The sequence below is a fragment of the Chiloscyllium plagiosum genome, unplaced genomic scaffold (assembly GCF_037043375.1).
Source record: "Chiloscyllium plagiosum isolate Xiang-an unplaced genomic scaffold, Cpla_swu_hap1 HiC_scaffold_10, whole genome shotgun sequence".
NCBI lineage: Eukaryota > Metazoa > Chordata > Chondrichthyes > Orectolobiformes > Hemiscylliidae > Chiloscyllium > Chiloscyllium plagiosum.
Window position 1 is genome coordinate 50,655,087 of NW_028270148.1, and position 26,508 is coordinate 50,681,594.

At 41.1% G+C, this 26,508-nt stretch overlaps 1 protein-coding gene across 7 annotated transcripts in view; it reads left to right on the forward strand.

Annotated features, from left to right (window-relative positions):
- LOC122552829 (tyrosine-protein phosphatase non-receptor type 14-like) overlaps nt 1-26,508 on the forward strand; it is a 272,039-nt gene that overhangs the window by 90,206 nt on the left and 155,325 nt on the right. For all 7 annotated transcript variants that reach the window (XM_087991330.1, XM_043695821.2, XM_043695830.2 and 4 more), the window contains one exon: nt 9,632-9,941. In XM_087991330.1, the coding sequence (XP_087847456.1) occupies nt 9,768-9,941 (174 nt within the window). In that variant the 5' untranslated portion in view covers nt 9,632-9,767. The remainder of the gene's footprint in view (nt 1-9,631; nt 9,942-26,508) is intronic.

Genomic DNA, 26,508 nt, shown 5'->3' on the forward strand with positions numbered 1-26,508 from the left:
TACTTTAATCAGATCTCTGCTCTGTTCTCCTCAAAGAAGAGAAGATTATCTATCTTCATAACTGGCTCCAAAGATGAGAAGCTTCACTGTTGTAAACCTCTACTGCATGTTCCCTAACAGCTTCATATCCTTTTTGAAAATGCAATGCCTAGAACTGGATGCAGTACAACAGCTGAAGCTGAATTATTATCTTGTCAGTTCAGCTTAATTACCTTGTTATTGATTTTCTAACTTGAATTGGTTGTGTGTAAATCCTGTTCTTCAATTCCCCTGTAAAATGAATTTCTAAAGATATACTACTATTAGTCCAGGACTAGAAATTTACTACATTGTCTCTACTGAGATTTGACTGTGGATAAAACCAGTCATTTGTCTAAAGGGAGGAAAAATAATCAAAATATTTGCAATTGTAAAGGTTAGTTCACCCATTTACTTACCATTTTATTTGATGGTTGTTGGTTTTCATTTCCTACTGCTTAATGATGTATATCTAGCTGTGATCAGACGTTGTTTTGTGAAATAAAATGGAACATAATCACTGCAACAAATTTCATGCAATATGACATTGAAACATGCAACAGAAAGCATGCTAAAATGTATTGATATGCCACTTAATATGTAATGTTTTCTGTATAAAGTAAATTTATATGGTTTTAGAATTGCAGTGGTAGTTTGCTATATTTGAATCGTACTAGTTTACGAAACATAATGCATAGTGCTGCCAACCTGGAGCACAAGATGGCCGTTATTTAAGCTAGCAAATCTAATTGCTGAAAGTAAACATAGCCTGAGGTTAGGTTAATCACTTGTTGCAAAAACAGAAATTGTTGGAGAAACTCGGCAGGTCTGGTAGCATCTGTGGAGAGAAAACAGAGTTATCATTGAGTCCAGTGACCCCTTCTTCAGAACACTTCTGAAGAAGGGTCAGTGGACCTGAAATGTTCACTCTGCTTTCTCCACAAAGATGCTGCCAGACCTGCTGAGTTTCTCCAGGAATTACTGTTTATGTTTCTGATTTCCAGCATCCACAGATCTTTGTTTTTGTTGTTTAATTGATTGTTGTATGGTCAAATAATTTTGCAGATTGAAATTGAAGTTTCAGATTGCGCCTGATATTTTAAAGTTGTCTGTCACCTGTATGAAGTGTGCAAAGTCAAATTGGATGCCATGATGTACTCTAATTTCATTTTAATATATAATCAAACAAATGGCAATTTTGTATGCAAAGTATCCAATCTAAAAGCCCTAGTTGTAGAATGCAAAGCACAGATTGTAAGATGAGTTTTTGTGTCATGCAGGACAACTATGATAAAAGAGTATAAGAATAGAACTTGATAATCATCTTGCATAGTACAGGGCACCCAGCCCAGTTCACCTTGTGAAATCCTCCACATTGTAAGTTTTAGACTACAATTTAGAATCAAATCCCATTTTTTATATATGTCTGGCTGGGACTAATTATTCAGGCAACAAAAGACAGTCTAATGAGGTAACTCAGGAATTGTTACTTAATTTCATAAAGTAACATTTAACAGAGCAGGACTCTTTGGGTGTACTGTGGTTCTTGCTTTCCAGTTTGGCTTAAGATGCAGGGTTGACACAACCTCTGGTCTGTTCCAATTCCTCTGGGCAGTTCTGCTTTTTAATTGGATAGCAAATTCAAACTAGGTGTGCACCTTTGCACTGGAAGTTACAGTTGCTAACTCTTTCCACACCACACCCGCAACATGATCAATGACTTTATTGCATTCTGAATGGCCTAGGTGAGACAAAACTCCTTTCTAATTAGGTTAGGAGTGCAGGATCAATCTGTAATGGTCCCTTTAAGATGATGTTGTCATCCCCCAACCTATCCTGATAGGTTCCCTTTTGAAGCTCCATTACTCAGGACCACATTTCTCATTTATAGTCAGTCTCTATTCTTTTATGATTGCTTGCTAAAGTAAAAGATATTTTATGATCTCTTTGCCCATTTGTTTCGGTTACTGAAGTATGTTGTCATGTCCTCATGATTGATACTCTGAAGTCATAGTCTCAGGGTTTGCTTAATTAGTGCAAGCCTTTCTTTAAATCAAATTTAAGAAGTCATTTGATTTGATTAGATTAGATTCCCCTACAGTGTGGAAACAGGCCCTTCGGCCCAACCAATCCACACCGACCCTCCGAAGAGTAACCCACCAAGACCCATTTCCCTCTGACTAATGCAGCTAACACTATGGGCAATTTAGCAGAGCCAATTCACCTGACCTGCGCATCTTTGGACTATGGGAGGAAACTGGAGCACCCGGAGGAACCCACGCAGACACGGGGAAAATGTGCAAACTCCACACAGTCACCTGAGGCTGGAATCGAACCTGGGACCCAGTGCTAATCACTGAGCCATTATGCCGCCCCAATTGTTAGGCAATTTTATTTTTGCTGTCTGGAATGGGTTACTTTTCTTTTTAAAACCAAGAACGTAGCAAAAAATGTTGTTTGTAGTCTTAATCCTATAAAACACAATTACAAAAGTCTACGAAGGACAAATGAAGACAAATTACGAAGTAGATACTACTTAGGTTCTACAAAGTATGTGTAAAGTAATGTTACATAATAAACAATGTATAAATGTTGAGGTAGTGAGATGCTATACATTTAGTCACTACATCGACTTAAGTAATAAAAGGATTACAATTACAAATTAAACTATTGTTACAAAGTTAACTCTAATACAAAGATTACAATCAGTTAACTGTAACCTCTTCTCTTCTAAAACTTTGAATTTAAAACAAAGATAATGCACAATACAGCTGCTACTTACTTTTTCTTGCCTTATGGCAGTAATACCACTTCTAGCTCTCCTTTTATTGATTACCAAAAACTTGGTGTTTAGATTTAATGGGTTGAGCGCATATGAATGTGAAGCTCTCAGTGTAGCTCTCTGAAATAAAAATCGGCTAAAATAGGATCTCTTGGCATTTGCCCTGTACTCAACCCATGAGTGTGTTCCTTCTGTTCAAACTCTGTGTATTTCTTTGTCAAATTGAGCTAAGTTGAGCCACGTATTACAGTACTAACATCTCCAGGAACAAGTAAGCAAAATATAATAGGTTAATTGATGAGTGTACTTCAGTTGCATGGTTATAAGTAAAATAAACTAATCGTGAGAACCAATCCCACTAGTAGTCCTCCAACAATAATGATTGGACACGTGTGCCAATATTCGGAGAGCTGTCCCATGTAGTAATACTGTATCATACCTTTCAACTAATATCCTGGATTCTGCCAATTTTTGTCTGGAAATGTCTTGGCCGACCAGCAAGTTGGACCACAACAATTGGTGCCAGAATGGTTTACAACCAGGTGAGTATGGCTTCAGGAATCCTCTACGTTGACTGTAAACCCAATGAAGCCACATGGTATCAGAGCAAACATCAGTAAGGAAAGCTTCTGTTGTTAACCAACACATGCATGCACATCCAAAAACTGATTAATCATTACTCCTTCATATTGAATATAAATTTAAGGAATCACTGATGATGGGAGGGCACAGAATGTACTCTTGGTGGTGAATTTCATACACCATGAATGGCTCAAGATCAGTGCTGTTGACCTAGCCGGTTAAATCCTGTAAATCTGCTGAACTGGGCCTGCAGTAAATGTTGAGATAACCAACAGGAGGGAAAAATCTACATGATTTCATCTTCTGCAACCTGCCTGTCACAGCTGAACCATACAGGACAAGGCCAGTAGCAGTGACCACCATACTTTCCTTGATGAATTTCCATTTTTGCACTGAGAATGCATGCCATTATGTTCTATACAAAAAGAAAGAATAGGTTTTGAACAGATTTGTGGTTCAAAACTGTGAATCTGAGTTACTATGGACCATGAACAGTGGAATGATTGTTGAATTACAGTCTGTAACCACCTGGAGCAGCATGTCCATCACTTTACCATTCCCATCCATTTTCTTTTGAGTTATAAGTTATTTGTTGTAACATTTATATTTAGAAAAATACAGTGGTGTTTTTTTTATCATAATACAGTCCCATTTTGAGCTACAAAAGAATGAAAAGAAATTACATTAATAGAGTTCATCTTCTGTGCAAGGGATCTTCAAAACCAGCTCCAGGGCTTTTGCAATGTGACCCGGGCCTCAAGGAATTCATGCTTCAGGACTACCAGAGTTAGGAGTCCCCGCACTCTGACTTATTCCATTACCAAAAATGAGTTGTAACTTGATGAACACAGAATCATGTGCATGCTAAACAGCTGTAGTGGATTGTTGTGGACTGAGCCAAGAAATCCCACAATTAATGGACCAGCTCTGAATTCTGCATTCCTGTCTGGTGCAGCCAGTCATGAGTGGTGATGAATAATTGAATAGTTGATGGAGGAGGTTTCATTAACATCCTTATCCTCAAAATTGGAAGTCAGTAAACACCTGACTACTGCATTTTCAGCTGTCTTCAGCCACAACTGCCAAATCAATGATGCATCTCTGCCATCTTCCAACTTCTCTTTCATCACAGATACCAGTCTTTATCCAATTCTATTTGCTGCACTTGATCTTAACAAACTGCTAAGCACACTTATTTTGAAAAGACTATCAGTCCTGACAGCAACCTAGCTGTAAATGCTGGAGATTTGAATGCCAGAACCAGTTTCCATTTCCAGCTAAGCTGTTCCAGTACACTACAACACTGGCATCTAGACAGCAAAGTGGAAAATCACCAACTTCTATCCTAGCCACAAAAAAAGGGCAAATCCAAAATGGCCAATTTCTGCCCCATCAGTCTACTCAGTCATCAAGAAGGCAGTGGAAGGTGTTATTGACACAGTTGTTTAGGACCAGGAACTTAGTGATAATTTGCTCATCATTGCTCATTTTGGATTCTGCCTAGACCACAGGATTGCAGACCTTGAAAATACTTTGGTCCAAACATTGAAAAAGGAGCTTAATTCCATAGATAAGTGAGATTGGAGTGTCTGCCCAGGATAAAGTGAGGACTGCAGATGCTGGAGTACCAGAGTTGAAAAATGTGGTGCTGGAAAAACACAGCAGGCCAGGCAGCATCCAAGGAGCAGGAGAATCGACGTTTCGGGCATAAGCCCTTCTTCAGGAAGCCCTTCTTCAATGGTACTACTATTGTTGAATTTCCACATCATCAACATCTGGAGTTCACTGTTGACTTGGAACTTGGCTGACTAGCCACATAAACAGAGTCATAGAGATGTACAGCATGGAAACAGACCCTTCGGTCCAACCCTCATCCCTGAAGAAGGGCTTATGCCCGAAACGTCGATTCTCCTGCTCCTCCGATGCTGCCTGGCCTGCTGTGTCTGCCCAGGATGTCAAGGCAATATTTGACCCCAATGGGGCAACGAGGAGACCTTGTAAAATTGAAGTCAATGAGAATCACCAAGGAAAATTTCTCAACTGGTTGGAATTATAGCCAATACAAAAACAATTCTGGTTGTTACAGGTCAATCATCTCAATCCCAGGACATCACGCTGAGGAACTTTATGCAGTTGGTGACCGAGATTCAATCAGCTTATTTTCTTCCATCAATGATTTCTCAGTCACAATTTCAGAGTGTTTGGTTCCATTTACAACTTCTCAGACACTGAAGCAGTCTGTACAGAAATGTAACACATTCTAGTTTGGGCTGGCAAGTGACCAATTACATTTGTATTGCAGAAATGCCTAGTCATGACCATTTTAATTGAGGGAATATAACCATTTCCCTTGATGTTCAATGGTATTACTATTGTTGAATTACCACATCAACATCTGGAGTTCACTGTTGACTTGGAACTTAGCTGACGAGCCACATAAACAGAGTCATAGAGATGTACAGCATGGAAACAGACCCTTCGGTCCAACCCGTCCATGCCGACCAGATATCCCAACCCAATCTAGTCCCACCTGCCAGCATCTGGCCCATATCCCTCCAAACCCTTCCTATTCATATACCCATCCAAATGCCTCTTAAATGCTGCAATTGTATCAGCCTCCACCATGTACCACCCTCTGCGTGAAAAAGTTTCCCCTTAGGTCACTTTTTTTTTATCTTTCCCCTCTCACCCTAAACCTATGCCCTCTAGTTCTGGACTCCCCTACCCCAGGGAAAAGACTCCGTCTATTTATCCTATCCAAGTCCCTCATAATTTTGTAAACCTCTATAAGGTCACTCCTCCGCTTCCGACGCTCCAGGGAAAACAGCCCCAGCCTGTTCAGCCTCTCCCTATAGCTCAAATCCTCCAACCCTGGCAACATCCTTGTAAATCTTTTCTGAATCCTTTCAAGTTTCACAACATCTTTCCAATAGGAAGAAGACCAGAATTGCACGCAATATTTCAACAGCGGTCTAACCAATGTCCTGTACAGCTGCAACATGACCTCCCAACTCCTGTACTCAGTATTCTGACCAATAAAGGAAAGCAAACCAAACGCTGCATTCACTATCCTATCTACCTGTGACTCTACTTTCAAGGAGCTATGACCCTGCACTCTAAGGTCTCTTTGTTCAGCAACACTCCCTAGGGCCTTCCTGACCTGCTGCGCTTTTCCAGCAACACATTTCCATTATGTGTATAAGCCCTGCTAAGATTTGCTTTCCCAAAATGGTCAGAGGCACTTAGTGTGCATGAATCTTGGAGAGGCACAAGTTGAGAAAGGACCTGATAGAGATTTATACGATTGAGAGACATGGTGTTGATAGGAAAGCATTTTTTCTATTAGTAGAGAGTTAATAATCAGAGGGTATGGATTTAGAGTAAGATGTAGAAGGCTTAGAGTTCAGAAATACTTTCACTGAGGGTGGTGAGAGGCTAGAACTCACTGCTTGAAAACGTGGTTGAATCAGAAACACTTTCAACATTTACGCAGCACTTAGATCTTCACTTGTGTTGCCATACCCTCCAGCACTATAGGCCAAAAACTGGAAAACGGGATTAGTGTGTTCAGATCTTTTGGTAACCAGCATGGACATGATGGGCCAAAGGGCCACCACCTGAGCTATCAAATCGGAGTTAATAATCTAATGCCATACCATTGTTGGCAATTGAAGATTTGCAGACAGAAAATAATTCCTGATAAATCATTTATTCAAGCTAGCTTACCCCAAATTCATTAAATACACAATAGTATTTTAAAAATCCTTTGATGGTATTGTAACATTTCTCAACATCTAACAGGACTTTATAATGGACTTCTTATAGCTTTATGATATGCAGTTAATATGATAGGTTACTAGAATGCATAAAGAATGTGGGTTAAGAATGGAACATGTTTACACAGGAATGTGCTTTATAACCCTAGTTAATGGATCGGTTTTGAATCATTTAAAATCTTGCCCTACTGTTAATATCAACATTAAACCAGTCTACTACCTTTTGGCTCTGACTACAACCAATACATCAGATCTAAGCTTAGCACCCCTGCCACCTCCGGTTGTGAGTGGTGGTAGACAATTTAAATAAATAACTAACAGAAGGAACAGACTTCACAAGTAGTCCCCATTCATCAGTGATGGAGGAACCCTGTGTCAGCTCAAAAGATGAGATGAGATTCAATTTATTTACATCCACCTTCAGCAAGTATGCTGAGTGGATGATCCATCTCCGTCTCCTCCTGAGGTCAATTGCCTCAGAGGCCAGTCTTTAATCAATTTGATGCATGCCATGTGACATCAAGGAAAAGCTGAGGGCACTAAATACTTGAAGGGTACATGTCTTGACAACATTCTGGCAATTGCGCTCAAAATGTGTATGGCAGACGTGCTTCTAGCCAAACTTTGTTTTTAACCTAAAGCCCAACACCTATCTGGGAATGTGGAAAATTGCCTGACTTGTCCACAAAAAGTGGGATAAATCCGACCTGACCAATCACTGTTCTGTCTCTCGATCATCTGCAAAGTGATAGAAGAATATGCCAACAGTGCAATCTAGCTGTACTTGCTCAGGAATAACCTGCTCATTGATGTTAATTTAGGTTCCAGCAGGGCCACTCAGCTCCTGGCCTCATTACAGTTTGGTCCAAGTCTTGACAATTTGAAAGCAAGACAATATTTGAGTGAGTTTGACATAGAGGAGCTCTAGAAAAACTGGAATCAATGGGAATTGAAGGGAAAATTCTCTTTTGGTTGGTCTCCTATCTGACCAAAGAAAGATAGTTATTGTTGAAGTTAGTTATCTCAGCTCTAGGGCAGCTCTGCAAGAATTCCACAGGGCAGTGTTCTCGGCCCAACTATCTTCAACTGCTTTATCAGTGACCTTCCCTCCATCATAAGGTCAGACTTTGGGATGTTCCCTGATAATTGTAGAATATACAGCATCATTCATGACTCCTTAGCTACTGAAGCAGTTATGTCCAATTGCAGCAAGATCTGAACAACATCCAGGCTTGGGGTGATTAAATGGCAAGTAGCTACATATTTTCCAGGTAATGGCCATCTCCAGAAAGAGAACCCAACAATTGTCCTTGGTTGCTAAATATTCCAGGATCGGCATCTTGAGGATTTCCATTGATCAGGAGAACTGAATTGAGCCAGCCATGTAAACAGTGGTTGTATGAGATGATGGCCTGTCCATCATCTGCAGAGTTCAAGTGTGCTGGAAAACTCTCAATGTACCTGGATGGATGTAGCTGTAAAAGCACTCCAGAAACTCAGCACTATTTATGACACAGTAACCTCACCCCCTATTTCCACCTCCCCCCCCCCCCCCCTCACCAAACTGATTGGCATCCCATCCACTCCCTCATCATCGACACAGTGGCAGCAGTGTGTGCAAGCAAAAGGTTGCAGAGCAGTAACTCATCAAGACAACTTTGTCAGCACCTTCCAATTCTGTCAGCTCCGACCTAGAAGGGCAACAGATAAATGACAACAGTGCCACCTATGAGTTCACTTCCAAGCCTCCTACTGCCTTGACTTGGAACTTTATTGCTGTTTCTTCACTGTTGTTGGGTCAAAATCCTGGAACTGCCTTCTTAATAGCACTTTATGTATCTCTACACTGTAAGGATGGCAGTGGTTTAAGAAGCTGACTGTCCATCTGTCTCTGTCTCTGTCTCTGTCTCTCTCTGTGTCTCTTGAGCAGTTAGAAATGAGCAACAGCTGCTGGCTTAGCTGGTGAAACCAAGTTCTTTTGAACAATAAAAAGCTATCTTGTCTTATTGAGACATCACTACAATATTAGTGAATATTCTTCCCCCTCAAAAGCTGACCTCCAGTGACTTTCCCTGATTGCTGTTGCCAATTTATACTGCCCTGCGATTGATTTGGGATGAGACAAACATCTTCGAGTGCTGAAGTGCCCTGATAATTCTCCAAACTGACTGTTAAGTGCATTAAATTCTACACCGGATTCAAAAAGTGCTCAAGAAATGAATTCTCCAGAATTGATCACCTTTTCTGAAAGCAACCTGTACTTGTTCGTAAACTATCTTATGGCACACGTATGTATTGAGTTTATATGTTCATTATGAAAGAAAGATCTATTTTCATTGCAAGAATTGGATTTCCCTGTATTAAGATGAGTCTTGTAGATGTTTCAATATTCTTTGTTTCTAGCTTTAACATTATGTTCAAAACTGCCCTTTCAAACATGATTCTAACCTTATCCCAATCTTGTTGTTCACAGGAAGTCTGAAATATTTAAATGTCACCAGGAAAGGGGTAGCTGTTTTCACCCTCAGCAGGACAGGAGCTGTGAGACAACAGGCAAACAGTTTGAAGGATTCCATTCTGGGAGAGGCAGTTTTGGAGGCTAGTGAGCCATGCCTTTCAGGCTGAAATTGAGGAGGACCAGACGGTACAATGTTCTGAGCAAGAACTGCTTTGTGACACGCATACAGCTGCTGGATAGCAGTGTCATTGAATGCACGTTCTCCATGGAGAGTACTGGACAGGAATGCTTGGAGGCCGTGTCTCAACGGTTGGAGTTGCGTGAGGTAGGTGAATTTAATGTGTGAATCATGTAATAATAAAACATAACTTTGTAATTCGTAAATAAAGGAACTCCTTGGAATTATACACCAGGCTTTTTCAGAACTTGATAAAATGTGAATGATGTGTCTGTCAGATGTAATGAATCATCATGTATGTCAATTCTATTTTGCATGATGGTAATACAGTAATTTCTCAACATCAACACATTTGTAAGGGAAGTTTTTGCTTCTAAGGAGGAGAAATTTGAGTGAAGGTGTTGGGAGAGGAACTGCAAGCATTGAAGTAAAATATTAATTAGAAGTCTTGGTATTTGTATGCACCCAACTGTTTTTTTTACTCATTCATTCTTCCAGTAAATATATTTCATATAATCATTGAATCCCCACAGTGCAGATAGAGGCTATTTGGCCCATTAGGTCTGCACTGACCCTCCAAAGAGCATCCCACTCAGACTCCCAACCTGTCTCCATAACCCCACACTTACTACGGCACTTAGCCTGCACAACCCTGCATAGTACAGGGCAATTTAGCATGTCCAATCCAGCTAACTGCACATTTCTGGACTCTGTTTACTTTGATTTGTTTTATTATGGAATTATGTTTGACTTTTCAAATTTGTGCTGGATGCTAATTTACTACTATCCTGGATAACAATTATTGATATTTTTAGTCAACCTGTTTAAGCATGTTGTAACATGTCTCCTGGAACAGTGGGACTTAAAAGCCAGGCCTTTTGATCCAGCGCAAGGGAATTACCACTGCACCACAGGAGCGCTTGTTAAATAAGCATTCTATTTCTGGTTATTCTTAATCAACCTGTTCAGGCATCTGTCTAAGGCAGGTGGAACTTGTACCTGGATCTTTTGGCCCATGATTAAAGTTTTGTCTGTAAGTCTCAGGCCAACTATATGCATTGAGAGTAGTCTTTTGTTTGCCATCCATAATCTGTGTCGCAGCCTCCTTGGAAAACAAAGCACAAACTTCTGTTCTCCCTACTTTTCATGACCAGCTCCGGTTAACTTTTGGCCACCTCATCTGTTTAACTTGGCAAAACAAGGTGAAAAATCATTTAAAGTCCCTTTTTTGTCAGACTTTTAGAGGTCTTGCACAAATTGATACAGTTTCCTGCTACGTTTTGGGTTGCCCTTACATTCTGCCCCATTAGGGAATGTTCTTGAGCTTAAGACATTCAGCTTTTTCTTTTTGAGCTTTCTAAGCAGGTATTCCCTTTCTCTTTCCTGCCTCGCTTCTTCATTTTCCTTTCTCTTCCTTTCATAATTCCAATTTCAGCCTTTTAAGCACTTTCCTTTTTCTTTCCCCCATTCATTTCTCTTAAATTCTCTACTTTTTCCATATTTAAGGTTTTTAAATTTATTTTTTCATTTTTTAATTCAAGCTCCTTCATCAGCAACTGAATTCTGTCTAATTTGATTCAATTTTCCTGTAGGCAAAAGTGAGGCCTGCAGATGCTGGAGATTAGTCAAGATGAGAGTGGTGCTGGAAATGTACAGCAGGTCAGGCAGCATCCTGATGAAGGGCTCCTGCCCGATACGTCGATTTTCCTGCTCCTCGGATGCTGCCTGACCTGCTGTACATTTCCAGCACCACTCTAATCTTGACTCAATTTTCTTGTCCCTAGCCAATTTCAAATGCTATGTAAATATTCCAGTGTCTGCTTTCTTTACCTCTTTTTAAAATTCAAACTTCAACTAGTCTGCTAATGCTAATAGCTTAGCTTTGGTTACTTTTCATAAATCACTCCAGGATAGGTCTTCCATTCTCACAGAATCACAAAGTGTTTTACTTTCGAAGGAGGTTATTCAGCTTCTGTTTCTGCACTCTCCAGAGGAACACCATCACTTACTAACTTTTTTTGTTTTTTTCATACTCTTACACAGTGATTATTTAATGTGACCTAACCAAAGTGCTGTACAGTTCTCACATAACCTCCCTGTTTTTGTAAATTGTACAGCATGGACAAGGCCCCGCAAGGTTCTTCCGTTTCTCTGAGCTTCCCAGTGCCCTGCCATCCATTTGACTATTCCCTGTTCCTTCTTCCAAAATGCATCACCTTATGCTTCAATGCTATGTGTCAGTTATCTGTTCATCTGACTTCAGATCAATCTGCCCCCATGCTTGTGTGACCTAAGGCCACTTGCTCACTTTCAACCACCCAGCTAACCGTTGTGTCATCTACAAACTTGACACCTCTCTTTGCTTAATCCCCAACCCCATTAGTTTCTTCTATATCATTTACACATATCACAATTAGAAATACTGTACACTGGACTCCTATCACACAATAGCCTTCTATTAGCACACTCAATGTTCTACCACAAAAAGCCAATTTGGATCCAACTTGCTAAGTACACCAGATGTTATATGTTTTTACTTTCTTTTTCAGTCTCCTATGTGGGGCCTTGTCAAAGGCTAATCTGAAATCCACATAAAATACTTCAACTTCATTTCTCTTATTTGCACACCTGCTCACCTCCCATTCAATTAAACATGTTTGGTGTGATCTCCCCCTGACAAAGCCATGCTTAGTTATCCCTGATCAAACCTTGCCTCTCCAAGTGGACATTAATTCTTTCCTTCAGTTTCCTTCACTAGTTTACCTACCAATGATGTGAGACACACGAGTCTGTAATTCCTGGTTAATCTCTACCGCCTGTTTTGAAAAGTGGAACCATCTTAGCTAACCACTAGTGCAATGGCACCTCCTCTGTGGTAAGAGAGTAATTAAAAATTATTAAACATGAGGCCTTCATAACAGTTGGTGTGCCTATCAGGAAGCTGATTTAAATGGTTTAAAACTAGCTATGAAAATCATGAGGTGAATCTATGGATTCAACCCTTGGTTGATATGAACATTAAACAGAGGACCCTGTGGTGGATATTTGATGCAATGGTTAAAAGCAGAGTGATGAGTGGGCATAATGCAGAGGTGGATTGTGGTAGCAATAGGTTGAGGATAGTGGTGTGGTTGTCTCCACCAGTGGTGATCATGTTTTTAGTTACCGAGAGTTTAAACTTGGAACTTTCTGACTCTCTATCTTTGTTATCTACTTTCTTTAAAACCTACCCCTTTAATTAAGCTTTTTGACTGTGTGAAATTTTGATTTATAAAGCATCTGAGAGGTGCCTAACAATTAAAGGTGCTTTATTTTTACAAGTGTCCATGTTGAAGACAGATGAAAGGTCAGGAAGAGTCAGCGAGCCATGCCTCTTGGGCATGTGCTGTGACTGACGATTGCAGTTTTAAGGCAAAAGTGAGGACTGCAGATACTGGAGATCAGAGTCGAGATTAGAGTGGTGCTGGAAAAGCTCAGCAGGTCAGGCGGCATCTGAGAAGCAGGAAAATCGACGTTTTGGACAGCAACGTTTTCTGATGAAGGGCTTTTACCTGAAACGTTGATTTTCTTGCTCCTCAGATGTTGTCTGACCTGCTGTGCTTTTCTAGCACCACTCTAATCTTGACTGATTGCAGTTTTAATGTGTGAGGTAGGCTGAAAAATTGATGAAATGTTGATGATAGATGCAAATATTTTTCCAAATTAAATTACAAATTTTCAATACTAAATCAGCTGTGTTTACAGATTGTGAGTAGGGTTTTTCCCATGCCTCACTGCTTATGTCAGTGTACACTTTTTGATTTGTGCTGTCTCTTCAACAAATAAGATTTTCTGATTGTGACATGGTCGCATTTTCTAATTTTAATAATCCTTTTGAATAGTTTTTAAAACATGTTTTATTTAAAGTTTTTCCCTCCGATCAGGAGAGTTTACTTTCAATAACCAGCAATTGAAACTATTTGTGCATTTATAACCATTAAAGTGCATGGTCAAAGAGTGTGGTGCTAGAAAAGGCTCCGATGAGCAGGAGAATTGACGTTTCAAGCATAAGCTCTTTATCAGCATTCCTGATGATGGGCTTATGCTTGAAGCGTTGATTCTCCTGCTCATCAGATGCTGCCTGATCGGCTGTGCTTTTCCAGCACCACACTCTCGACTCTGATCTCCAGCATCTGCAGTCCTCACTTCCTCCTTAAAACTCATGGTGTCAGCATCCTGGTAATGGATCTGCTAATGATGTCTTCTCCGTAAAAACTGTTGACAAACATCATGTTGTGATATTTTACAAATGGTGGTGGCTTGAGAATGATTGATTGATTATGATTTCCTTTTTTTCAACCTACCGTTGACCTTTCTTTAGACATCATGCTATTGGGTGCTCGTAGACATTAAATCTCTCCCGAAAAGAGATTTTATGTAGTTGGCCTATTTAGATTGAATGTATCAAATGGAATGTTCCTAACAATAGCATCAGAATTTGAATTTGCAGTTATGCAAGATATATTAATATAGTAAAGCTGATTTTTGTCATTGCATATCTTGAACATAGTTATTATTGTAGTTTGTGGAAACATGATCTACCGAAATAAGCACATTTTTAGATACTTTACTCAAGAACAAAATTTTGTTTGAAAGTTAATTTCTTGTGGTTATAAACACATAGACAATATAAATGGTGACTATATGTTCCTATAACTCAAATTTGCCAGAGGTAAGCTGATACTGCTAATTATTCATCACAGTTACACTTGGCCATAAACTGTCCATAGGCTTAATTTTTAACTAGAATTCTTTGTTTATAAAGCTGTTTTAACACAGTACCCTCTACAGGAGATTTGATGTCAGTGCAAACAATCTACTGAACCAATCAGATTAATGAATCCTTGCAGAGGCAGACCCTCAAAACTGGGAAATGTAAACTAAAATAGTTAACTCATTGCCAGGTTATGTGCAGAAAGTCAAAGGAAGAGATCGAAAAGAATGATGGGAGAGAAATAAAATATGCAAAGACTTGAAGCTTATTTCAACTCATTTATACAATTTTCTATCAATAATTAAAATGTGAAGGAATGAGACTCAGATAATTTTCCATCCAGAGAGTTTGCTTGTCAGAAATTCAGACTCCATTGTACTGCTAATATTTATTCATTCCAATGAATAACTCCCAACTTTTTCTGGTGAGTTCAGTTGTAAAGTTTTGCAACTTCACACTGTTTCAGTGCCAAGTCTCTCTGCGAGTTAAAAGTGTAAAAACGTGTGTGGAGAAGCAGGCTAACTCAAGACAGTGACTTCCTGATATCTGCATTTAATAATGCTTAGATAAATGAAGGAAGTTCCTGTCCAATTTATACTTTAATGAGTGCTAATAGTCTCACTGATATGTTTACCATGAAACCTGGACCATTGCTGTTTCCTTTCAAATTTTTATTTCAGTGAATGGAATCTACTTTTTTTTTCTTATAGCTGATACAGATAAAGTAAACTTATATATAATCTTTTGTCTGACGACATCCTTCGGGAAAATGTTTTTGCTTTGGCTTTTTTTTAGAAGAGGTCATTAATATTTTTATCAACTGCAGTCACAGCATGCCCAGTGGATTCCTCAATATGTCCAGCGTTAACCGATTTATTGAGTAAGTAAACACAGTGTGGGGCTTGTTCATTATTGGAAATGCCCAAATTTAATCTTTTGTTGTGCTGAGTAACCTGACAACTGCCTGGTTGGAGTACATTTTGATCCAGTGTCATCTGTCAAGGAAAGAAATAATGCTTTGAGGTTGCCACTCTGGATCACTAGTGAATGGCATGTGCTGGGAAGTGCAGGCATAGTTATCAGGGTTGATTATGCTGTGATGCCCTTGGAGACAGACAGGTTCCAGCTACTCAACTAGCTATTAGGTGTAGTAGTGGGTAGGTGGTGGTCTGAAGGGTGGGCTCTCTGGGATCTTTTGAATTCTGTCCAGATGGGAGGAAGCAACTGGAGTTTTTCAAGAATAGGACTTGGATCTCCTGCTCAATGCAAAGAATGAACTTGCATCAGTTTTTGTGATTTATTATGACCTCAAGACATCACAGGGCATTCCGTGTATATAAAATTACTCTATGGAACGTATTAGTCTGTATAGGCAAATGCAACAGTCAGTTTGCATGCACCACAAACAGTAAAGGAATGAGTGATGATTGAATTAAGACCAAGAAAGTAAATTGAGTTTGCTAGCCAGGACACAGGGAAGTATTCCAACTCTTTTGTTTAGATTGTGTTATTGGGTGTTTTTACATCTGACTGATCAGGCAGGAAGGATTTTGGTTTAATATGTGTTCTGAAAGATAAGAATCCAGACATTGCAGCATTTCTGCATTAATAGACTGATGTGTTCATTCGACCGTTTGTTTAAATTCATGAATCCTTGATCATTTGAGTCATGGAGAAAATACCACTCTAGCACAGTTTCTAGAGAAGCAGGGCAGCTTAACAGCAGCTTCCTCAGTTCTGTGCTTAACTGTGATTTCTGTGGTTTCTGGAATTTGCTGTTCAACCTCACCTTAAGCTAGCATGGACACATTGAAATCAGTATTTTTGTGAAAAAAGCACTTCTTTCAACTATGTACTTTCTTCCCATGCCAACCTATCCCCACTATCCATTCCACACCTGTCTAGCTGGAGGTCAATGATCAACACTTGGGAGTAGCATGGGACATAGTGCAGTAACTGAGGGGAAGTAGCCTTGAGGCCAGAAGTCAGTAACCTGAGCCCAATGAGCAGCCAGTGCCCAAGTCCACAGAGTAGTAAGGGTCAGTACCAAAGCACAGGAAATAACAAGCAATGAAAACCAGTAATTAGGGCTAGAGAGTGACAAACGGTGATGACCAATACATGAGCTGAGGTTGCAATGAGAGACAAGTGCCAATATCTGCGCTAAGAGAATAACGAGAGGGCCAGTAACTTTGACTAGAGTGTGTCAAGAGCTAGAGCCCAACCAGTTCTGTGCTACGGTGTCAAACTATCTAAAAACCTATGCAGTGCAGAGTGCCAAGTATAATTCCTGTCCCGTTGTGGTATTTATAAATGTGGTTTTTTTCTCTTTTTCTCCAGCACTACAGTTGTGCAGTACACTCCCCAGTCTCTCAACCCTTGCCAATACAAGCACTTGGAAAGCCCATAGGATTTCAGCCACGGTTGTTGCTATGATCATTCTGTGGTTAACGAACAGCAGCCAGGATTCAAATAGGTTTAGTGTCTGAATACTTTACTTTTCTCTCATACGGCAATGCCAGAATGCATTGTCATTGCACAGTACTCGATGCAGCAATGGAGCAGAATACTAAAAGAAAATCAAACTGGCCGATACCCTTTCAGGATGGAATTTCCTGTGGGGAAGTATTCGGGAAACCACACCTGGAATTATTTATTTTGTCAACTCAATTTGGCTGCCAATTCTATTAGACACACCTGAAAGGAATATTCAGCGTAAACAATTATGTGAGCCTTCACCAAATAAAAAATACTTCAGGCAATTGATGGGAGTCAGATGATAATCATGAAACCATCTTGTTGTTCATAACTTTACAGTTTGAACTATATAATGAAATTAACGTTTAGACATTACAACCATGTATTTTAGTCAATTTAACAATGCAGACTTTGAATTTACTTGACTAACTTTAGTTAGATTCACTCAGCTTTTGCAATGGTTGATAGTGGTGACCAGGCACTCCATACAGTCAACACACCATGGTATCCTTATAAGAGATTAGGATTAGAAGATATTCAGCTATAAACTCTCAGTAATTCACTCAGTGATTGCCAAGAGATACCATTTGTATCATGTAATTTCATCTATGTCAAGTACTATTTTCAGCCTGTAAACATTCTCGAGTTGCTCTACGCATTCCCAAAGGAGCTGCTGAAAGTTTTCTTCACCAATTGCTTATTTGTTGAAAAAACACTCATTCTTGCCTTGAGGCAGTTAAATGTTTAGCTGAGTAAGCTATCCAGTGTCAGAGTAATGGTCTTTTTTGCAATGATTAAATTGTATTAATCATTCTGTTTAGCTGTTATTTCCCTTTTCTAATTCCATCTTGTGGCATTTGAGGTATTTGCTCCAGGCCTGTTTTCTTCAGGCAGGGGAGAAAGTGATTAGATTAGACCTCATTGTGATTGTGCATACAGCTCTGTTATGGATATTATTAACTGGGTGAATCTATTGTAGAAATTGATAAATCCTCCTCTAAGAAGTGACAAAGTGCACAGAATTCTCTTTACTGTGAAATTGTTGGCTTGGTCACTTGAAGAATCATAAGTTAAGGCGCCTGGGCTATGAGGTTACTTAACCTTGCTTCAACAATTAAGTTATTAGTGATTTTTTTCTGTTAGTTAACATGTGTATCAAGGAGAAAGTGAGGACTGCAGATGCTGGAGATCAGAGCTGAAAATGTGTTGCTGGAAAAGCTCAGCAGGTCAGGCAGCATCCAAGGAGCAGGAGAATCGACGTTTCGGGCATGAGCCCTTCTTCAGGAATGAGGAGAGTGTGCCAAGCAGGCTAAGATAAAAGGTAGGGAGGAGGGACTTGGGGGAGGGGCGTTGGAAATGCGATAGGTGGAAGGAGGTTAAGGTGAGGGTGATAGGCCGGAGTGGGGGTGGGGGCGGAGAGGTCATGAAGAAGATTGCAGGTTAGGAAGGTGGTGCTGAGTTTGAGGGTTGGGACTGAGACAAGGTGGGGGGAGGGGAAATGAGGAAACTGGAGGAATCTGAGTTCATCCCTTGTGGTTGGATGAGGCGCTCTTCCTCCAGCCGTCGTGTTGCTATGATCTGGCGATGGAGGAGTCCAAGGACCTGCATGTCCTTGGTGGAGTGGGAGGGGGAGTTGAAGTGTTGAGCCACGGGGTGGTTGGGTTGGTTGGTCCGGGTGTCCCAGAGGTGTTCTCTGAAACATTCGCAAGTAGGCCGCCTGTCTCCCCAATATAGAGGAGGCCACATCAGACAAGGGGGGCGCGGTAGTAGTTTGGCGCACCGCTGAGGCTAAACGCCAGCTCGCGGACACCTCCTCCTACTGGAGGGAAGTAAGGGGGGAGGTGTGGGTGCAAGTTTTGCATTTCTTGTGGTTGCAGGGGAAGGTGCCAGGAGTGGAGGTTGGGTTGGTGAGAGGTGTCGACCTGACAAGGAAGTCACGGAAGGAGGAAAATAAGGGGGGAGGTGTGGGCGCAAGTTTTGCATTTCTTGAGGTTGCAGGGGAAGGTTTCAGAAAAAATCTCTGGGACACCCGGACCAACCAATCCAACCACCCCGTGGCTCAACACTTCAACTCCCCCTCCCACTCCACCAAGGACATGCAGGTCCTTGGACTCCTCCTACTGCCCCCTTGACCATGACCCCACCTCCCACCACCAAACCATCATCTCCCAGACCATCCATAACCTCATCACCTCAGGGGATCTCCCATCCACCGCCTCCAACCTCATAGTCCCACAACCCCGCACCGCCCGTATCTACCTCCTGCCCAAAATCCACAAACCTGACTGCCCCGCCCGACCCATTGTCTCAGCCTGCTCCTGCCCCACCTAACACATCTCTGCATACCTCAACACACTCCTGTCCCCCTTATTCCAAGAGCACCCCACCTACGCTCGGGACACCACCCACGCTCTCCACCTCCTTCATGATTTTCGCTTCCCCGGGCCCCAATGCCTTATCTTTACCATGGACATCCAGTCCCTGTACACCTCCATCCCACATCACGAAGGACTCAAAGCCCTCCGCTTCTTCCTTTCCCGCCGTACCAACCAGTACCCTTCCACTGACCCCTCCTTCGACTGACTGAACTGGTCCTCACTCTGAACAACTTCTCTTTCCAATCCTCCCACTTCCTCCAAACGAAAGGACCCGCATGGGCCCCAGGTATGCCTGCCTCTTCGTCGGATATGTGGAACAGTCCATCTTCCGCAGCTACACTGGCACCACCCCCCACCTTTTCCTCCGCTACATCAATGACTGTATCGGCGCTGCCTCGTGCTCCCTCGAGGAGGTTGAACAGTTCATCCACTTTACCAACACCTTCCACCCCGACCTCAAATTTACCTGGACCGTGTCAGACTCCTCCCTCCCCTTCCTAGACCTCTCCATTTCTATCTCGGGCGACTGAATCAACACGGACATTTACTATGAACCAACCAACTCCCACAGCTACCTAGACTACACCTCCTCCCACCCTGCCCCTGTAAAAACCCCATCCCATATTCCCAATTCCTTCGTCTCCGCCGCATCTGCTCCCAGGAGGACCAGTTCCAATACCGAACAACCCAGGTGGCCTCCTTCTTCAAAGACCGCAATTTCCCCCCAGACGTGATCGATGATGCTCTCCACCGCATCTCCTCCACTTCCTGCTCCTCCTCCGCCCTTGAGCCTCACCCCTCCAATCGCCACCAGGACAGAACCCCACTGGTCCTCACCTACCACCCCACCAACCTCCATATACATCATATCATCCGTCGTCATTTCCGCCATCTCCAAACGGACCCCACCACCAGGATATATTTCCCTCCCCTCCCCTATCAGCGTTCCGAAAAGACCACTCCCTCCGTGAGTCCCTTGTCAGGTCCACACCTCCCACCAACCCAACCTCCACTCCCGGCACCTTCCCCTGCAACCGCAAGAAATGCAAAACTTGCGCCCACACCTCCCCCCTTACTTCCCTCCAAGGCCCCAAGGGATCCTTCCATATCCGCCACAAATTCACCTGCACCTCCACACACGTCATTTACTGCATCCACTGCATCCGACAGGCCGCCTACTTGCGGAACATTTCAGAGAACACCTCTGGGACACCCAGACCAACCAACCCAACCACCCCGTGGCTCAACACTTCAACTCCACCAAAGACATGCAGGTCCTTGGACTCCTCCGTCGTCAGACCATAGCAACACCACGGCTGGAGGAAGAGTGCCTCATCTTCCGCCCAGGAAACCTCCAACCACAAGGGATGAACTCAGATTTCTCCAGTTTCCTCTTTCCCTTCCCCCCACCTTGTCTCAGTCCCAACTCTCAAACTCAGCACCACCTTCCTAAACTGCAATCTTCTTCATGACCTCTCCGCCCCCACCCCCACTCCGGCCTATCACCCTCACCTTAACCTCCTTCCACCTATCGCATTTCCAACGCCCCTCCCCCAAGTCCCTACCTTTTATCTTAGCCTGCTTGGCACACTCTCCTCATTCCTGAAGAAGGGCTCATGCCCGAAACGTCGATTCTCCTGCTCCTTGGATGCTGCCTGACCTGCTGTGCTTTTCCAGCAACACATTTTCAACATGTGTTTCAAGCCAATGTGTGACAGCAACTCCAGTACAGAGGTTTCTCTGTTTGAAGTGTGTTCTGATAGCACATTTTTGTTTTAGAATGATTTTTAAATTTCCATGATTACTGTGCATAGTTAACCTGTTTTCATTTAAACACTCGTTGCTACTTCACATTGCTTCTATCAACCCCCTCCTCTCCCTCTCTTAATCCCTTTCGTCTCTTTTCCCCTCTCCCAACTCCCTCTCACTTGCTTTTTTATCTGCATTGCTACTTCTCACTTGCCTCTTCTCTTCACCCCCCCCCACCCCCACGCCATAAAGCCTAATTTCTTGCTGCTTGTTTCTCCCTACTCCTGACTTCCCCCTTCCTACTCGCTGTTGAGGATAGAGGCATTTGTCTTAGCATCATGTTTTCCTGTGTGTTAGCAATAAGTGCAGTTTGCATGACGTGTAAAGCATAATTAGTAAGGACTATTAGTAGCTCTATAGAAAATAGCTGCTTCCTGTGAAGGTTGGTGTAAAATTCCCTAACTCCAAAAGACTCTGACGTCCACAGATTGTGTGTGGAGCAAATGCAAGTTCAACATTCACTCTTTTAAAACCATTATTTTAAAAGGCAACAAGTAGAAAAAGGCTTATTTAGATGAATGAGAAGCTTTTTTTGGTGGAGTCAGAGTCAGACAGCCAATCGGTTTTTAATGTAAAAACTATAGGTCAGCATGGTAACCCATCCTCCTTGTATGTGTTTTATTGGGGGAGGTGCTATGATTTTTCTACAGCGCATTTCCATTCAGCATGGTGCTATTTAGGAATACATTAGCTCTCCTGAACAAGGGACAATTAACACCAAAGGAGGACAGGATTGTGTTTAAAATGTTTGCTGAAAGAGTGAGAAAAAAATTGTTAACCAAAAATCTTGGTATCCAGCAAAGAATGGTAGTTATAACAAAAACTATTTGTGCCCTAAAAAACATGAGCATTCTCAAGATTTTCATTCTGAACTTGGCATAATTTGTGAAGAGAAACTTTCTTTCCATCTTCAAGAAATGAATAACATTTGTAATTTCTCTGGCAAAGACATTGGCTACAATAACCTCATCATTCTGACCAAAGAGGATAGTGTCGATACAATGAATAATTCTTGGTGCAAAGGTGAAATTCCGAAGGAGAGGGAAGTCAAGAATAATCATTGAGAACAATTGTATAAGTGATTTTGGCAAGTAGCCATATTCAAAACTTTGATCTCTGCTTATTTAGGGGTTCCACAAATTTGCTGTTGTGTTTTATCAAAAACAGCATTCAATCCCTTGAGGGAAGAATTACCACAGGGATCCTGTAATTTTAAGGTGGACATTGATAACATGAAAAAAATGTCTTATTCATTGTAATTTGTAACAACTTTTAATAAAGCTCTACTTTTCCTTTTCAAAATAAAATCAATACACTTACCAACGCCTGGCCCAGCCTCATTGTTTTCATGTGTCAAAAAATAAAATTTCTGCATTTTTAACCTTATGGTCTTCAAATGATTACAGTTAAATTAAGCTGACTATTGTTCCCTTCCTTTCCCTTGATTAAGAGCTCATTATGTGAGAATAAAAAGCAGATTATTTGATATAATTCATTTAAGAAGAGAGAAGCTTTATTCTACACATTAAAGTTAGGTTTGTGGCACCAAATGTTTCACCAAAAGGTGGGTGCATAAGTCAATACCCTGCTATTTTCAAGGGGTTGACATCTACATTTTCCCATCATCTTATTACCTAACTGTTTATGGTGGTACATCAGCTGGCTGTGAAGATGGCAGTTTGGGGATTTAGTTTTCGCTAACACTGTCCCCAAAACTAGCTTTGCATCATGGTCAGTTTGACAAGATTTGTTAGTAAACTTTGTCTTTTTGACCATGGGTCAGTTATCAACAATTTGGACAAGGGAGAGGAATCTCACCACAGTCTGCTTCATTGTGCTGGATTAGTTGATAATGCATTCTTCCATATTTCAATATTTGATAGAATAATTTTCTTGTCTTTAGTTTAAAAAAGTCAACTTCAAGAAATTAATCAGCAGGCAGTTTATAAACTGTTGGTCTGCCAAAGCTTCAACTATCTTGACTCTATGAAAATTAATTTCACTCTGAATGCAGTTGTCTAATAGTGATCCATAGCATAACTGAGAGGTAAATGTTAGCTTACAGTACATTATGAATACATCCTTCTCTCACCTGTGCCTATGATACTGGCTCGCACTGTAACAATACTATTTGTGTAATTTCATTAATTAATCCTTCTTATTACACGGTAGCAAATCTTGGATTCCTTGTACTGCAGTTGGTTCATCAATGGTCTAAAAAACTTGAACACCATCTAGGAATGCATTTGCCACCATATTATTGCAATGTGGATGCCCAATTTATATGCAAATTCGAATCATCACTGTAGTAGCTTTATTACCTGCAAATCTAATTTTGCATTTTCTGCCATTCTCCACACTAGCAAGAGACAAATACTCATTAATATTTTCGGCACCTTATAATTTCTTGCATTCACTCACTGATTCTATATCTGGGCTTTCCAAACCAATACCCTTTCTCATTATTGCACTGATGTCATCTTTACTAACAATGATATGCCTCCTTCCTAAACATTCAGTACCCTTAAATCCAGTCCTATTGGTCACCATACGGTACTGAGTAACCCAATGATCAATACGTCCAGTTCTTGCTTTTAAATTTATTTGCTAGTTCCTGTATTGTGTACACAGGATTTCATCCCTCTTTTTACTCATGTTACTGTGTCTGACATGGATCATGACCTCTAACTATTTGCTCTTCTCCTTCATAATGTCCTGCAACTGCTTAGTGATGTGCTTGAGCCTGGAACATGGAAAGCAACATATCAAGCTGGCCTTAAGCAGCTGCAGAAACAGCTAGCTTTTCCCCTTACAGGAGAATATACTACTGTTTTTCCACAAGCTTCCCCCTCCCCCCCCCCCCACCACCTTGCCAACCATTTTCTTCAGTTTGTAAAGCCTGTCTGCATAAGTGACCTATTGCAATATAGGGCATGAGATATGAACTTTGTATTCACATGCAGTTTCATACATTTATTTAGCAAACAATTCAGTGTTAATCATATAGGCATTAGAAATGATATATCACAAACAGCTGTGTGCACTGCTACCTTTGCAGCATCTGCTTGACAAGGTCCATGGATATGACTGAAGTAAGATATAAGCCAGGTACCAGGATGATTACATCTGACATGCTATGAAGATTATGCAACCCTCTCAAAGCCCAAGATATTTCTCTTGATAGACATGCCGTGGTCTTTGTATTTGCTGTTGGCCCTCACCCCTGAATCTGTATTATCTTTTACATTACCCTTACTCCAAAAACCATATTGTTTAAGCATTTTCTGCTGGGATGAGTTAATAACTTATTTGCAATGTTTTTAGGAAGATATTTTTCAGTTGTATAAAAAATAAGGCATCATTGTTATTAAAGGGAAAAATACAGTAGTTTTCTGTTTATTTCTGTTGATACAATTTTTTTTAAACTAAATTATCTTTTACATTGAGAGCAGATCTCTGCATGTCCCTATTTCATTTAGTGTCAAAGTAGTGATCAGGAGCTGTACTTTTATTATAGAAGTGGGTAGTAGGAGTTCAGAAATTTCCTGGCTTGATGCTCCCATCTTGGGAGCAGGACTTTTCTTCCAGGAATTCAAGTGATAATCAGAGTTGGGCCCAATCCCCTAGAAAGTGTTCATATACTTGGTATTCTAAGATTTTGTCCCAGTTGTAATATGGTAATTAAACACACAACAGCATCTAGCTCTTACACCTTCCCCACAGAGTCCCTTTACCAACTCATGAAACCCACTGTGTTTAATGAGGTTTAGTTGAGAGGCCAGACCTCCATTAGTCTGTTAAAATCAGTTCTATTTAAATTCTGCATCCATAGAAAATGCTGTTCATTGACAATTCCTGTTAATTGCACATTATTTATTTTCAAAAGGTAGACACCTATTGAGTATCACTAGATTTGCTATTGAGACTTCACTAAAGGTCCAGATGATTGACATGTTTTTAGGGATCTAGGAGAAGCAGTTTTTTCCGGAAGGAAATAAAACAAAGTAATGACTGATTTGAAATTTTCCCATACATGTAGTTGATTTGATAAGACTAATTGTTTCTGTAAACTGCTTAATGGACATGGAAGTGCATTGACATGGAGGATGTGGGTGGACAATAACTGATGGGTGGAGGTACAAAGATGTCATGTGTAAGACCTTTAAAGAACATCCCTTTCCAATGGTTCCCTCAGCCATGACATCAGAGGTCCACTGAACCACAATTCTTTGAGAAGCTGGCCCTGTTGTACATTCATTATGAAGAGTTTGCCTTTAAGGACATTGGGCATACCATGTTGAACATCTTCCTGGCAATTAGTCTGACTTGCGTTTACAAGTTGCTCATACATTATCAGTTGCTTTGCTGGAATAGTTGCTTAAGAGCTTGCAATGTGTTTTATTGTTTCAAATGAATTAGACCATAGATATAACCCCTAATGAGTGGTTGAGTTATTAGACCATTTTTATTAACACATACAATGAACAGTGGTGGGAACCTTCATGCTGGTGAGGCCTATTATAGTTAGAATTCCTACATTGTGGAAACAGACCCTTTGGCCCAACAAGTCCACAACAACCCTCCAAAGAGTAACCCACCCAGACCCATTCCCTTACATTTATCCCTGACTAATGCACCCAGCCTACACATCCCTGAACACTATGGGCAATTTAGCACAGGCACTCTAAATCTAAATTTAATTCACCTATCGTGCACATCTTTGAATTGTGGGAGGAAACCGGAGCACCCGGAGGAAGCCCATGCAGACACTGGGAGAATGTGCAAGCTCCACACGTACAGTCACCCGAAGGTGGGATTGAACCTGGGCCCCGGTGCTGTGAGGTAGCAGTGCTAACCACTGAGCCACCGTGCCACCCTCCATGGTCGAGTTATTAGAATGAAGAGTCATTATTGTGAATGAAAAGTCAGAATAAGTAATTTGCAAGTGAAATACTTGATTGACAGTCTTAAACTGTGCTAAACTATATGGAACAATACTGGATATCTTTGTTCCTTGTAGAGAGTATTGAAAACGCAGCTCACTGGTAAGCTGACAGTTCCCTATTGAGAGACCAGATGAATTCACTTGAAAAAGGCAACTGATGAGGTTTTGTGCTAGATTGGTAGTAGTCAAGGAAAGATCAAAAACGTATTGTCAAAATGTCCATAACATTCCCTTGTTTAAATTGGGACACAGAATACTTCCCAACAGAATGTGGTATGGTTAAACAGCCTTAAAAACTATGTTTTTTTTTTAGATTCAGGTCTGTCCAATACAGAAAAGCAAGCCATTAAG